This window comes from Lithobates pipiens, unplaced genomic scaffold (genome assembly GCF_037356315.1).
Source record: "Lithobates pipiens isolate NorthernLeopardFrog02 unplaced genomic scaffold, aLitPip1_a1.2 Scaffold_8, whole genome shotgun sequence".
Lineage (NCBI taxonomy): Eukaryota > Metazoa > Chordata > Amphibia > Anura > Ranidae > Lithobates > Lithobates pipiens.
In genome coordinates, this window is record NW_027507903.1 from 507,083,283 (window position 1) to 507,100,336 (window position 17,054).

Here is a 17,054-nt window from a genome sequence, read left to right on the forward strand (position 1 = left end):
AAAGTTTTGGCTTTAGATACACTGTAAGATGCTTTTTGTAGTCCATTATAATTAAGTGTAAAGACGACAATGCATCATGGTCCCCTGAGGGCTCATTAGCTAGCAGCAAAATACCCCTGGATCCTCTAGCTACAATATGTCTGCAGTTCCAGCAGTACTGAAGCAGCCATGACCTCCATGAATGTCAGAAGTCCCCCCATTCTATAGACATGATCTGTGCTGGCTGTCAGGACTGCACTGTGTTTACAGCATGCTCTTATCTCCCAATGTCAATGTCAGGGACCTTTGAAACAGACACTTCCTGATTTTAATTCGTGACAAGTCGCATTTCCGGTTTCTCAGCTGTCACTCTAACGCGGCCATATTTTTTGTGGGCAAAAAAAGTAAACTAGCGCACTTCCTGCTGTGCGGACATGAAGCAAGTCCTCAAATAGGAAAAAAAACTAGCATCATTGTCTTCCTCCAGTAGCCAAAAGCAACACCATAGGTTCTTCTTTCGATCACCTTTTAACGCCAACGATAGACTGAAAATAAAATATTATCGGCAAGATTTGAATTGAACAAGGAGAATATAAAATAAAATAAAAATGAAAGGGAATATCGCTCCCCCCCCCCCCCCCCCGAATAGTTTGCCCAAATCAAAGATGGTTGCCCGCAATCTCCGCCTCACCCGCTGAGACTACGTATCCCAGCAGGCCCCACTCCTTGCGCCTGCGCCTCTTGTTTTTTTTTTTTTTCTGTGCCCGCGCCTCTCTTCCCTGCCGCAGAGGCCTGTGGGCCGGGTGAATGGATTTCTAAGTGGAGAAGCCGGTGGATGTGAGTGGTGGCCGCCCCTCTGTGTCCCTCCATTTATCCCCCGCATACGGGCCGCAGAAATGGAGGCGCTCATCCCCGTCATCAACAAGCTGCAGGACGTCTTCAACACGGTTGGGTCGGATGTCATCCAATTACCACAGATCGTGGTGGTGGGGACACAGGTGAGCGGGGTCACCGGGGGGTGTCACACTATTCCCCCCCCCCATTAACCCCCATACTATAATATACTCCACCCACAATTCACACACTATATAATATGGACCCCCCCCCCATCATTCACACACTATATAATATGGACCCCCATCATTCACACGCTATATAATATGGACCGACCCCCATCATTCACACGCTATATAATATGGACCGACCCCCCCCCCATTATTCACACGCTATATAATATGGACCCCCCCCATCATTCACACACTATATAATATGGACCCCCCCCCATCATTCACACACTATATAATATGGACCCCCCCCCCCCCCATCATTCACACACTATATAATATGGACCCCCCCCCCCCATCATTCACACACTATATAATATGGACCCCCCCCCCATCATTCACACACTATATAATATGGACCCCCCCCCATCATTCACACACTATATAATATGGACCCCCCCCCCCCACCATTCACACACACTATATAATATTGGACCCCCCCCCAACATTCACACACACTATATCGTATAGATCCCCCACCACACCATTCACGCGCTATATCATATAGACCCCCCCCACCATTCACGCGCTATATCATATAGACCCCCCCCCCACCATTCACGCGCTATATCATATAGACCCCCCCCACCATTCACGCGCTATATCATATAGACCCCCCCCCACCATTCACGCGCTATATCATATAGACCCCCCCCCCACCATTCACGCGCTATATCATATAGATCCCCCCCCCCCACCATTCACCCGCTATATCGTATAGATCCCCCCCCACTATTCACACGCTATATCGTATAGATCCCCCCCCCCCACTATTCACGCGCTATATAGTATAGACCCCCCCCCCCCCATTCACGCGCTATATCATATAGACCCCCCCATTCACGCGCTATATCATATAGACCCCCCCCCCATTCACGCGCTATATCATATAGACCCCCCCCCCCCCCACCATTCACGCGCTATATCATATAGACCCCCCCCCACCATTCACGCGCTATATCATATAGACCCCCCCCCACCATTCACGCGCTATATCATATAGACCCCCCCCCCCACCATTCACGCGCTATATCATATAGACCCCCCCCCACCATTCACGCGCTATATCATATAGACCCCCCCCCCACCATTCACGCGCCATATCATATAGACCCCCCCCCCACCATTCACGCGCTATATCATATAGACCCCCCCCCCCCACCATTCACGCGCTATATCATATAGACCCCCCCCCCCACCATTCACGCGCTATATCATATAGACCCCCCCCCCCCACCATTCACGCGCTATATCATATAGACCCCCCCCCACCATTCACGCGCTATATCATATAGACCCCCCCCCCCCACCATTCACGCGCCATATCATATAGACCCCCCCCCCACCATTCACGCGCTATATCATATAGACCCCCCCCCCACCATTCACGCGCTATATCATATAGACCCCCCCCCCCCCCACCATTCACGCGCTATATCATATAGACCCCCCCCCCCACCATTCACGCGCTATATCATATAGACCCCCCCCACCATTCACGCGCTATATCATATAGACCCCCCCCCCCCCACCATTCACGTGCTATATCATATAGACCCCCCCCCCACCATTCACGTGCTATATCATATAGACCCCCCCCCCCCCCCCCACCATTCACGTGCTATATCATATAGACCCCCCCCACCATTCACGCGCTATATCATATAGACCCCCCCCCACCATTCACGCGCTATATCATATAGACCCCCCCCCCCCACCATTCACGCGCTATATCATATAGACCCCCCCCACCCCCCCACCATTCACGTGCTATATCATATAGACCCCCCCCACCATTCACGCGCTATATCATATAGACCCCCCCCCCCCCACCATTCACGCGCTATATCATATAGACCCCCCCCCCCCCCCCCCACCATTCACGTGCTATATCATATAGACCCCCCCCCCCCCCACCATTCACGTGCTATATCATATAGACCCCCCCCACCATTCACGCGCTATATCATATAGACCCCCCCCCACCATTCACGCGTTATATCATATAGACCCCCCCCCCCCCCACCATTCACGCGCTATATCATATAGACCCCCCCCCCCCACCACCGCCACCACCACCATTATCATCATTCACATGCTATATAATATAGATCCCCCACCATTCACACGCTATATAATATAGATACCTCCCCCCCCCCCCCCCCCCCCCCCAATCATTCACATGCTATATAACATATAATATCTGTCTCCCATCCTACACGCTGCAATGTCTCACTTGTCCAATGTCATCCTTTAGATTGTAACCTCCATGAGCAGGGCCCTCCTATTCCTTCTGTATTGTAATTGTACTCTCCCACTTTATATTGTAAAGCACCGAGCAAACTGTTGACGCTATATATAAATCCTGTATAATATCCACTACAATATTTATCATGCTATAATATGTCGCTCATCATACACACTTGCCTGCCACATTATTAGATACACCTGTTAAATTGCTCGGTAACACACATTGCTAATCGCCCAATCCCATGGCAGTAACTTGATGTATTTAGGCATCTAGATGTGGTGAAGATGACTTGCTGAAGTTCAGACTTGGCAACCGAATGCAGAAGAAAGGCAATTTTAAGTGCCTTTTGAACGTGGCATGGTTGTTGGTGCAAGATGGGTTGGTGTGAGTATTTGAAAAACCGCTGATCTACTGGGATTTTTAACACACCATCATCTGTAGGGTTTACAGAGAATGCTCCGAAAGAGAGAAAATATCCAGGCAGCGGGAGGTTGTGGACGAAAATGCCTTGTCGAGGTCAGAAGAGAATGGGCACACTGTTTTGAGATGATAGGCAACAGTAACTCAAAAATAACCACTTGTTACAACCAAGGTATACAGAATACCATCTCTGAACGCACAACACATTGAACCTTGAAGCAGAAGACCACACTGGGTGCCACTCCTGTCAGCTAAGAACAGGATACTGAGGCTACAATTCGCACAGGCTCACCAGAACTGGACAAGAGAAGACTGGAAAAACCTCGCCTGGTCTGATGAGTCTCGATTTCAGCTGCAACATTCAGATGGTAGGGTCAGAATTTGGTGTAAACAACATGAAAGTATGGACCCATCCTGCCTTGTATCAACTGTTCAGGCTGGTGGTGGTGTAATGGTGTGGGGAATATTTTCTTGGCACACTTTGGGCCCCTTAGTACCAATTGAGCATCATTTAATCACCACGACCTACCTGAGTATTGTTGCTGACCATGTCCATCCCTTTATGACTACAGTGTTCCCATCTTCTGATCCAGAAGGATAATGCACCATGTCACAAAGCTCAAATCATCTTACTACTGGTTTCTTGAACATGACAATGAGGTCACTGCACTCCTGTGGCCTCCACAGTCACCAGATCTCAATCTAATAGAGCCCCTTTGGGATGTGGAGGGATGGGAGATTGGCATCATGGATGTACAGCCGACCAATCTGCAGGAACTGCGTGATGCTATCGTGTCAATATGGACCAAAATCTTTGAGGAAGGTTTCCAACACCTCATTGAATCATTTGCCACAGAGAATTAAGGAAGTTCTGAAGGCAAAATGGGGTACAACCTGATCTTGGCAAGATGTAAATAATAAAAAAATATTAGGTCGAGGAGTGAATATCCATACATGTTACAAAATGTGTATGTGTGTGTTTGTATATTAGGGGTGCAACGGATCGTCACCGATCCGTGATTCGAACAGGTCACCCCGCTCGGATTGGCACACGCCGCGCTCCGCGGTCTCTGCCTTAGGAAAAGCCGCAGCTTCGGCCTAGCTCCAAAGCGGCGGCCATCTTTCTACACCCAGGCCATTTACAATGTGATCGCTCTGTCAAATGACGGAGTGATCACTTGTTAACAAACTGGTGTCATGTCGTGACGCCGGTTCCTCTCCCCTCTCTGTACTGATCTGTGGAGGGGAGAGATCGGATGGCGGCAGCACTGTGGGCTGGATCTGTAGTGCCCACAGTGCTGCTCTGTGACAGCTATCCCTCCATACCCTGCCAATACTCTGCAGTACCCTTGCCATACCCAGCCATACTCTGCCAATATTACAGTGGGGAGATTGTGGATATTACAGTGGGGACTATATGGTGGTGGAGTTTTCACAGGTTTTTGCAAATTCAATTATTTGCTGATCCGATCCATGACTCTGATCCGAGGAACGTTCCGATCCGTGAGTTTTTTGATCCGCTGCACCCCTAGTGTATCTATATCTATATCTCTATCGCTTTAGTATCACTCATCATTCTCGCACATATTCTGTATCCCTCATTATAAACACAATATAACATGTCTTGCTCCTCATACATATAAGGGTGTCCCATGGTCCTCCTGTACAAGGCCGAGCAGCAGTGGGAATCGGAAGCAAGGTGGGTAACGGGTCCGGTGGAGGGGGAATAATAGAAACTGATCCCTGTGTAGCTCTCTCTGCAGCAGCTGAAAGCTGGTTTCTCCTTCACCCTCCAGTCAGATTTTAGCTGTTGCAGAGAATCTATAACTGCCCCCCCCCCCCGCCACATTTGATGGATCGCTTGGTCTATTACAGGAAGTATATGTATTGCTGCTTACCAGTCCTTGGATGTGGTGGGCACAATATCACCCTAGGCTGCTCAATGTTGGTTTGGACTACAGACTGAGAAGACCTGTGCACGGCATGTAGATTTCATTGAACGAAAAGGTAAGTATAAAAAGATACAGCTTACTATTTGTTTAGAAGCGGTTGCTGCCTACAGTTCAGTTATACTTAAGCAGAAACCTTTTACACCTTGTGATTTTTGGATTTATTTTGAAAAACATTTTATATATTCCATATGTTGGATTTATGTATCTTGATTATAAAAATGTTGTCCTTTTTACAGCTGCTTGCCGACCCGCTGCATTATGTGGGCTTGTACCGGCACCGTATTGTACCTGTACGTTGTGGCTTTCTTCTGGGTTCAGGGTGCCCCTGCCCGCTGGCTCTGCTGCGATTGAACACAGCGGGACTTCATGGCCACGACCCCCTGATCGGCTCAGTCTGTTGTTGACAATACAGGGCTCTGTACAGAGGGAGCCATCTATTTCTTTTCCCTTGAAAGCAGGGGTAAGAAACAGATATTAAAGTGGAGTTGCCCCCCAAAAAATAAAACTACTTAAAATTCTTAAAAAAAATAATTGGCAAAAAAAAAATTTTTTACTCACCTCTAAATACCGGTTGCTAGGGGGTCCCTCGTAGTCTGCCTTCTTCATTGCCCGGGCTGGTGACATCACTTCCCCTCGCGCCGCACATTCACCTGGGACCTGTCACGTGTCCCAGGTGACTGTACGGTGTATCACGGCGCCCTGCGCCGCTCGCGCATGCGCAGTGGGTGTCCGGCTGTGAAGCCACAGCCGGGTGCCCACAGTATGCATGACGGCGCCGCGAGCGGAGCGGGGAGCGAGGGGGGGGCTTCGTTCCCCCGCATCGCTGGAACCCGGGACAGGTAAGTGTCCGATTATTAAAAGCCAGCAGCTGCAGTATTTGTAGCTGCTGACTTTTAATTTTTTTTTTTTAGGGGGTACCCCACTTTAAGTAAAAAGCAGCACACATTACACAGTTAGGCACACGTTTAACCCCTTGATCGTCCGAGATGTTAACCCCTTCCCAGCCAGTGTCTATATAGTATTATCATTGGTGATGTCAGTGTCAGATTGCCTGCCGCACAATCACAGTCCCACTATAATTGCTGATTGCCGCCGTTACTAGTATAATAAATAAATAAAAAATTCAATTCAAATTGTATACCATTTGTTTGTAGATGCCATACCATTCACTCAAACCAAATGATATACACTCATTGGCATTTCTTTTTTACAAATGACATGTAGCAGAATATATTTTGGACTACATTTTATTAAGAAATTAGATGTTTATTATCTGGTATGTTTTGTAATATAAAATATAGTTTTTTTTTTTTTTTATTACAGAAAACATAACATTTTGGGAAAAAAAGAACCTAGTCAAATACCACTAAAAGAAAGCTCCTATTTGTGTGAAAAACATGAAATTAAATGTAATTTTAGCACAGAGTTGTATGACCACACATTTGCCATTTCAAGTAGCACAGTGCTGAATAGCAAAAATGCTCTGCTCTGGTCATGAAGCGAGTAAAACTCTTCCGGAGCTAAAGTGGATAGTCAGGCGGAGACATGGGTCCTAGAACAAGGGCCGCAGGTTAGAGCTGCAGGATTAATCGTTTAAAAAAAAAAAAAAAAAAAATCGCAATTCAACCCCCCTCATGATCTCTATGCAGAATTTCCCGATTTCATTCATGTAACAAGTATAGAGAGTTCTCTACTTGCTCGGCTGTCAAAAGAAAAAACGTCAGCCTGTCAAGTTTTTCACAACATTGTCTGCGCTGGTAGATAACTAGAAACATTGTAACTTTTCATTCCTCCCTCCTCCTCCTTCTTCTTTTTTTTATTTAAATTTTTTTTTTTTTTTTTTACAACCACTTCAAACTCTGTCGAGAGACTTGGGCCTCATGCACCCGAGACGCTGTTAAACGCGTGTTCAGAGGCAGTTGGACACTTTTTTTTTTTCAGCTGCCCCTGAACTCATTCAATGTTATCCTATGTGTCCATGTACACGGTCTTCTTTTTTTTTTTTTTTTTTTGCAGTTGCGTTTTTAACCTCGTTTTTTCAGAAGCAAAAAAAATGGGTTCAGACGCAAAAGTTTTCCACGTTTCAGATGCAAAACGCGGCAAAACGTTACCGCGTTTTCGTTTATAAGCATTTTTAAAGGTGACCTATTTTATTTATTTTTTTTACATAAAAAATCTCAAATGATGGCAAATGATGATGAAAAACCATTAAATATTTTAAACAATTGCAAGTGGAAAATCCACAACTTGTGGCAGGTGACGTGACATGCTAAATACAAGTACACTGCCACTCTCACAGCTGCTGCTACTCACTCTGGTCTCACAAAATGGCTGAAATAGTTAATAATACTGTGTTTGTTTTTATTTTTAATTATTTTTTTTTTTTTTTTTTTGAGCTTGGGGAGGGTCTATGATGTTAGCTTAAACGCTTCTAAAAATCGTGGCAAAATGGGCGTTTCTAAACGCCGGTTTCAGCTTTTTAAAAACGTGTGTCCAGCAGAGTTTGCATCGGTGTCTCGTGTGCATGAAGCCTTAGGCCCCATGTACACGGGGCGCTGCTAAACCTACATTTAGAGTCAGTTGGATGCTTTTTTCAACTGCTCCTGAACTCATCCAATGTTATCCTATGTGACCATGTACATAGTCTCTCTTATTGCCGTTTTTAGGCAGTTGCGCTTAACAGCGTTTCTTCTAAAGCAAAAAAAAATGGGTTCAGACGCCGAAGATTTCCACGTTTCAGACACCAAATGTGGTAACCCGTGTGTGTGTGTGTATGTATGTATGTGTTTTTTCTTAAATGTGGCATGTAAACGTGGCAAAGCGGATATTTTAAACGTGTGTTACTATCTGTCAAGTTAAACCGTTCAGGAGAGATTGTAAAAACTTCCCGTGTACATGAGGCCTTATTCAACTTTACGTCCATTTACTGTTTCCATCTCAGTTTCACATAATTGTGGTATTTTTCCCAAAACTTTATTTATTGTTCAGTTTCTTCTATTATCAAACTATTCAAAAATGTATATTAAAAACTACTTAAAGCGGATTTCCAGGCTTTTTATGTTCAAAAGTCATCAGCTACAAAAAGTAACTTACCTTTTCCACGGTCCAGCGATGTGGCCGCGCGGAGCGTGGCTCCTCTCCCCCCTCCGTTCTGCCGGAGCCTCCATTGCCACTCTGGGCATGCGCGAGTCGTGCTGCACTCCCGGAGTGGACAGGGAATCTCCTGGGACCTGTCGGGTGTCCCAGGAGATTGCCTAGAAGGAGGCGAAAGGAGGAGTCGCCTTGGCAGTCCCTGGGCACTTCCCCACCAGAAAAAGTTACATGCCAAATGTGGCATGTAAGAGGGTGAGGAGTGCTTAAAGAGGAAGTTCCATTTTTGGGTGGAACTCCGCTTTAAAGACTAAACCTTTTTCTGACACTTATTTCTTACAAAGTTAAAATCTGTGTTCTTTGCAGAAAATTACTTAGAATGCCCAAACATATATATTGTATATCAGGGGTTGACAAATTTGCTTGGAATCTAGGAGCCAGCTAAAAAAGTTAGGAGCCGGGTCCGTGACGGCGATCTGGACCTGTCCCTGGCCTGACATGGAGACGAGTGAGGGGAAGATGGCCCCCAGCCCCTCACCTGTCTCCAAGTCATTGCCCATAGCTCTTAGGCCGCGTACACACGCGGGGACTGTTCGCTCAACTTTGTCCGTCAAACAGTTTCAGCGGACAGTCCGCTCAAAATTAGCATGGACGGACTTGCCCACACACGACGAACGAACAGTCCGCTGAAACCGTGCGCGATGACGTGAACGGCACGTACGACGGGACTAGAAAACGACGTCCTATACACTGCAATGCAAACTTCGGCGTGTAAATCCTTTTCTGAGCATGCGCGGAACTTAGTTTGACGAACAAGCCTACACACGAGGGGACTGTTCGCTGAAACAAAGTTTCAGCGGACAGTTTTTCGGAATTTCCGAAAAACTTTGTTCAGCAGACTGTCCGCTGAAACTGTCCGCTGAAAGCCCACACACGAGCGGACTGTCCGCCGAAACACTGTTCAGCGGACAAAGTTGAGCGAACAGTCCCCGCGTGTGTACGCGGCCTTAGAGGGACATTTTATTTATTTTTTTCAAATGACAAATTTTTTTTAAATTGCATTTTAGTGTAAATATGAGATGTGAGGTCTCTCTGACCCCAGATCTCATATACAAGAGGACCTGTCATGCTTTTTTCTATTACAAGGGATTTTTACATTCCTTGTAATAGGAATAAAAGTGACACACATTTTTTATTTTATTTTTTTAAAGAACAGTGAAAAAAATAAAAATAAAAGTTAAAATAAAAAAAAAATATTTTAAACGCGCCCTGTCCCGCCAAGCTTGCGTGCAGAAGCGAACTCATATATGTAAGGGGTGTTCAAATCACACATGTGAGGTATCGCTGCAATCGGTAGAGTGAGAGCAATAATTCTAGCCCCAGACCTCCTCTGTAACTTAAAAAGTGCAACCTGTAGAATTTTTTAAATGTCGCCTATGGAGATATTAAAGGGTAAAAGTTTGTCGCCATTCCATGAGCGGGCGCAATTTTGAAGCATGACATGTTTGGTATCGATTTACTCGACGCAACATTATCTTTCACAATATTAAAAAAAATTGGGCTAACTTCACTGTTGTCTTATTTTTTTTTATTTTTATTAAATACATTTTCCCCAAAAAAGTGCGCTTGTAAGTCCGCTGTGCAAATACGGTGTGACGGACAGTATTGCAACGACCACCATTTTATTCTTTAGGGTGTTAGAATAAAATATATATATATAATTTTTAGGGGTTCTGAGTAAAGGGAAGGAAGATAGGCTGGCAGGCAGGGGAAAATTAGCATTGCATCCATTAGCATTGCTGGTTGTAATTCCAACGGCCACCACAAGAGGGCGCCAGATTCCAGAAGGAACCATAGGATCGTAGAAGGCCTCAAAGCCGGGGGCTAAATTACCGGCCGCCGGCGGCGCGGCCCGACGCGATCGCGCCGGGGGGGTCCGCAGAGACAGCATACCCCCAGCTGTGCTGCCCCAGGTGCCAGTTCGCTAATTCTAGTCGCAAATGCGACCTGGCGCCCGGGTTTTGTCGAGCCCTGTTGTATATGTATTTTTACAAAAGATGAACTTCAAGCTACTTAAAATGTAAGATTTTTGCCCAGTCCAGCCTATTGGCATTGTGCAAGCCTTGGACGCGTGCACACACAATAGGTAGGAAGAATTTGCTTAGCCAAACCACGTTCCTTAATGCTAAAGCTTACACAAATAATATCTTAGCATGTGGGTTTGGATATTAACGTACAGGTTTATGCCTCAGTTTTCAGCATATTGTGTTTTCTGCACCCAAACTTTAACAGGATTTAGGATAAAGCTACAGAGTAACCTAGAAAACGCTTTTTTTTTTTATGCCAATTATAGTTCCATGATATTAGATAGATAGATAGATAGATCGATTTTATATATATATATATATATATATATATATATATATATATATATATATATATATATATATATATATATATATATATATATAATCTCTCACCCTAGGGAATAATAATGGCGATTATTTATTTATTTTTTGCAATATTTTGTTGCACTGTATTTGCGCAGCGGTCTTTCAAACACAATGTTTTGGGGAAAAAATAAAATGCGCTTCAATGAATTAAAAAGGGGGGAAAAAAAAAAAACTCGGTAAAGTGACAATTTTTTTTTTTTTTTTTGTATAATGTGAAAGATGTTACATCGTGAGAATCGGGATCTTCTAAGGGGAAAAAAATTGTGATTCTCATTTTATCCAGAATCGTGCAAACCTACTGCAGGTTCATTTGTAACTGTATACATGGTGCAATTATTTCTCTTCATTGGAGTGAGACTCTGACTTGTCAGTGTAAGGTAGGGTTTCCCTTGAAAAGGTTGATTTGTGGCTGTTGGCGGTCACGTGGAAGATTTGTTAATGTGCTTTTACTTGATGGTGGATGTGATGAATGTCCTTGTGATCAGAGCTTGCTCAGTGATGCAGACAGAAAGATTCCTTGTTGGATATTGAGCTTGTGACCCTCATAAGATTATTGGATCCATGTCACTATGTGACTTAGCCCCTGCTTTGAAATAGAGCAAAGATAGGTTTATGGGAATTTATCAAAACTGGAACAGATGTACATGGCAACCAATCGGCTTCTATCTTTCCTTGTTAAAGCTGAATTAAACTTGTCGGTTTAACTGTTTTCCAAAACCGTTATATTCAAGGCATGAGGTGAAGGACAGTGGTCACATTTGCCTGGACTCTCAATGAACTGTCAAGCAATCAAAAGGCTGGTGTCATAACTGATCACTTGTGCAGCACCATGGCAACTGCAGATCAAACAGACAAAGATGGCAGCTTTGTTTTGCTGTGGAGGAGATAAGGGTTAAGGTCTGCTTAAATGGAACAAGCTGAAGATAGCTGGTTGCCTTTCTCTATATTTTGTCCAGTTTCGATCAAGCTATCAAACACCTGCCAATGGGATGGGATCTGGGCGGGCCGCTATGTGTATGTGGCCCTATCATTTCCTGGATGGCTGCTGGGTCCTGCCCAACCCGGGCCCCGCCCACCTCCGATATCACACTAAATTTGTCAGCTCCTCTCCATACAGCTATACACTGTGGTACTGCAGAGAGTATTCAGTTTCACAGTTACACTATCACTGTAAAACCTGCCAGTGCCAATCCATGCCTGCCGATGCCATGTTCCAGTGCCACTGGCCAAAAATACATAAATAAAGAAATCGGCCTAAAATATCGGCCGTAAAAATCGGCATCATATATCGGCCATCGGCCGCCTCAATTTCTAAAGATCGGGGTCGACCTCTAATTGTGACATTAGTGGCCCCATGCCTGTTCAATAAGCATTGCCATGGCTGCTCGTGGTCTCTATTGGTAGATGGAATGACAAGGTGACAATAAACGAGAACAATTCAGGGACAGAGTGTTGGCACCTTACAACAGGTAGTTCCTATACAAAAAAAAATGGCAGTTTGAGGGACAGTTTTTTGACAAACGAAATGCCATTTAGGTAAGATTTTCATCTACTTTAAAGAATAAGTTCACATTAATAAAAAGAATGCACTTTATTTATTTTTTATCTGCAAAAAATAAAAGCTTTTTATTTATTTTTTCCTAGAAGACTGCAGAGTACTGCTTGTGGTGAAATGCCAGGCTCCTGCAGACACTCATTACAGCTGAAGCTACAGGCAGTTACTGAAGAGCAGGAAGAGCAATGAATTAACTATGATCGCACTCACCAGTGCCCTTGCAAATCATTGAGAACTACTAGCCATCTGCTGTTGTGTGGCAGACAGGACTTGTAGTACATTCATGTGCAGAGCTGTGTGAATGAATGCTGAGGCTTTATGGGCAGAGCTGTACTATTCTTAAATTGTGACATCAGATGTGGGGAGATGATCCTCTGTCCACTGTCACATTGTGGAATCGGTGAGGGGGGGGGGGTGGACAGAGGGGTTGCAGGGCTGCTGCTTTAGTGAGCACACACTGTCACTAGAGACTTCTCCTTTTATTAGTTCTATGATTGTGGTGGATGCTTGTTGCCAAACAATGTCCTCCATTGTAAATTGGAGGATAAATGTGTGCTCTAATTGCACTGTGGAGGTTGTACTATGTCTGTTTGTTCCTGCTCTCTGAGGTCAGTGTTAGTTATTTGTGGGATCACTATGAATACAATGGCATTGTGCAGAACAGGAATGTTGTAGTGATCACCTGCCTTGCATTGTGCAGGCTTCTCTTGGCTTTTTAAATAGTTCAGAGTTCAGGCAGCAGAAGCATTGTATACACCACTCTCCATTCATACTTTGTATATAGTTATGCTCTGTACTGGTCAATAGGGACACCTCATGTGCTAGGGGACTAGGCTGCTTGTGTTTTTTTCTCATTTAGGCTCAGTTCACACAGGGGCAACCCGACTTACAGCAGGATTTTGCAAGGCGATTTGGAGGCGACTTCAGCACAACTTTGCGCAACTCGCAATGCAACTTAAAGTTGCCTCCAGGACGGGCGACTTTGGCTGTGGCCAATCGCAGAATAATCAGCTCTGTGGGAGGGAGGGGGTTGCCTGGACAAATGTGGGAAGTACAGTGCCTTGCGAAAGTATTCGCCCCCCTTGAACTTTTCAACCTTTTGCCACATTTCAGGCTTCAAACATAAAGATATAAAATTTTAATTTTTTTTGTGAAGAATCACCAACAAGTGGGACACAATTGTGAAGTGGAACAAAATCTATTGGATAATTTAAACTTTTTTAGCAAATAAAAAACTGAAAAGTGGTGCGTGCAAAATTATTCGGCCCCTTTACTTTCAGTGCAGCAAACTCACTCCAGAAGTTCAGCGAGGATCTCTGAATGATCCAATGTTGTCCTAAATGACTGATGGTGATAAATGGAATCCACCTGTGTGTAAGCAAGTCTCTGTATAAATGCACCTGCTCTGTGATAGTCTCAGGGTTCTGTTGAAAGCGCAGAGAGCATCATGAAGACCAAGGAACACACCAGGCAGGTCCGTAATACTGTTGTGGAGAAGTTTTATGCCGGATTTGGATACAAAAAGATTTCCCAAGCTTTAAACATCCCAAGGAGCACTGTGCAAGCGATCATTTTGAAATGGAAGGAGTATCAGACCACTGCAAATCTACCAAGACCTGGCCGTCGCTCTAAACTTTCAGCTCAGACAAGGAGAAGACTGATCAGAGATGCAGCCAAGAGGCCCATGATCACTCTGGATGAACTGCAGAGAACTACAGCTGAGGTGGGAGAGTCTGTCCATAGGACAACAATCAGTCGTACACTGCACAAATCTGGCCTTTATGGAAGAGTGGCAAGAAGAAAGCCATTTCTCAAAGATATCCATAAAAAGTCTTGTCTAAAGTTTGCCACAAGCCACCTGGAAGACACACCAAACATGTGGAAGAAGGTGCTCTGGTCAGATGAAACCAAAATCAAACTTTTTGCCCCCAATGCAAAACGATATGTTTGGAGTAAAAGCAACACAGCTCATCACCCTCAACACACCATCCCCACTGTCAAACATGGTGGTGGCAGCATCATGGTTTGGGCCTGCTTTTCGTCAGCAGGGACAGGGAAGATGGTTAAAATTGAGGGGAAGATGGATGCAGCCAAATACAGGACCATTCTGGATGAAAACCTGTTGGAGTCTGCAAAAGACCTGAAACTGGGACGGAGATTTATCTTCCAACAAGACAATGATCCCAAACATACAGCAAAATCTACAAAGGAATGGTTCACAAATAAACGTATCCAGGTGTTAGAATGGCCAAGTCCAGACCTGAATCCAATCGAGAATCTGTGGAAAGAGCTGAAAACTGCTGTTCACAAACACTCTCCATCCAACCTCACTGAGCTCGAGCTGTTTTGCAAGGAAGAATGGGCAAGAATTTCAGTCTCTCGATGTGCAAAACTGATAGAGACATACCCCAAGCGACTTGCAGCTGTAATCGCAGCAAAAGGTGGCTCTACAAAGTATTAACGCAAGGGGGCTGAATAATTTTGCACGCCCCGCTTTTCATTTTTTTTTTTAAAGTTTCAAAAATCCAATAGATTTCGTTCCACTTCACAATTGTGTCCCACTTGTTGATGATTCTTCACAAAAAATAACAATTTTATAGCCTGAAATGTGGCAAAAGGTTGAAAAGTTCAAGGGGGCCGAATACTTTCGCAAGGCACTGTACCTGTGTAAATTTATTTTTCCTGTAAAGTCGCTTCAGTATAGAAGAAGATCCGACTTGAAGGCAACTTCAATTGAAATCTATGGGTACAAGTTGCCTAGAAGTCGCCTTGACGTAGTACAGGAACCTTTTCTAAAGTCCAAGCAACTTCAGTAGTGTACATTAAGACAACGCTCATTCACTTTAATGGAATTTATGTCCAGCGACTTGGGGCGACTTGAGGTCTGACAAGTCAGATCTCAAATTGCTGTAGTGTGATCGGGCACTTATACTGAATCAAGTTGGCAGAGATCGTGTCGCCATCCACGTCAGTCTATGCCACTAAAGAAGCTTACAGTCTCACGCCTCAATGCTAGTATTTAAAGTTTCCAATCACTAAAATTTTACTTTTTTTAAAAAAAAAAATTTTTTATCTGCCACTTAATTTAAAATAGTATGTTGCAATATTTTCATTGAAGGAGCTTCCTTTTATGTGGTGACAACTGTATATTTGTGCTCCTGTGATGTTGCCCTATCACATGATGACTATAAGCAGCTCTGCTGACACGCATTGTGCAAAGATAGACCATTGTCACTCAGGATGCCAGTGTTCTGTTGATTATGTGTCTGACGTCAAAGTGCCCGCGCATGCGCAAAACAGCACAAACAGTGGTGGGACACCGTATCTGTCATATTGTGCCTCGCTGTTGTGGCGTGGGTTTACAGCAAGGCACAATCTGACATCTACAGTGTCCCTCCACACTTTTTTCATAGCTTTAAATTGTGCCCGTGAAATGGTATCTTCCGTGGGAAAAAAATCCTCCGATATGCGCTATGGTGACGTCACTCCAGCTAATCAGCAATTCTGTTCTGCGCATATGTGGGCACTTTTTGATGGAGGGCACAAATCGATTAGAACGCCTGGTCCTGAGCAGTACCTGATGCTGGAGTTAGTGCATGTGGGTGGAAAGAGGGCGTAATGGATAAACGTCAGTTTCACCTTTTTACATCCATTGTTGTATTCGAAAGGGCTTTCTTCACCCCGGTGGGAAACATCAGTGTTCTGTCAAGGCAGCCTGTTCAAATCCAATGACAGCCAGCTGCCCAGACATCAATGGGCATCCTGGTGTGTACATCTGTGTGTGTGTGTGTGTGTCTGATGCATGGATCAGAACGCAAACTTCCTATGGAATAAAACTAGATGTTAGGGGAAAAACGTGCTTTGGTTAACTTTGAATGTCTTTCAGGTATTTATTTATTTTTATCTGGGGTGGGAAAATGAATAGAATTCAAAAGCCAGTCTGTTCAGTGCAGGAGCCTGCAGGATTTTTAAAATGGCAGCTCAATAGACAATAACTAGAGAGAAAATACATTAAGACAGACCAAAATGGCGTGTTTTTTTTTTTTCTTTTTTTTTTTTTCTTTCCTGCAACCATGGTTTGTAGGAAATAAAATTGCTTGATTTCTTCCCCCCCCCCCCCCCCCCCATCAACACTCCTGCGATACTATTGTTTCCCTGACGAGGGGGCTAAGGGAACCGTCCCGGCCAGGAGAACGCAGTGATTATTGCTAGCGGCTATAGCTGCTGGCAATAATTGCATCCTAAAAATTGTTGTGCCCAGGATGATCAATCAACTTGAGTATGTTCAGC

At 44.6% G+C, this 17,054-nt stretch overlaps 1 protein-coding gene across 5 annotated transcripts in view; it reads left to right on the forward strand.

Annotated features, from left to right (window-relative positions):
• Positions 1 to 725: 725 nt before the first annotated feature.
• The window catches only part of DNM1L (dynamin 1 like), a 98,973-nt gene continuing 82,644 nt past the window's right edge, over positions 726 to 17,054 (forward strand). For 4 of the 5 annotated variants that reach the window (XM_077469324.1, XM_077469327.1, XM_077469329.1 and 1 more), the window contains exon 1: positions 726 to 977. In XM_077469324.1, coding sequence (XP_077325450.1) covers positions 876 to 977 — 102 coding nt within the window. In that variant the 5' untranslated portion in view covers positions 726 to 875. The remainder of the gene's footprint in view (positions 978 to 17,054) is intronic. The other variant, XM_077469328.1, reaches the window with a different exon arrangement.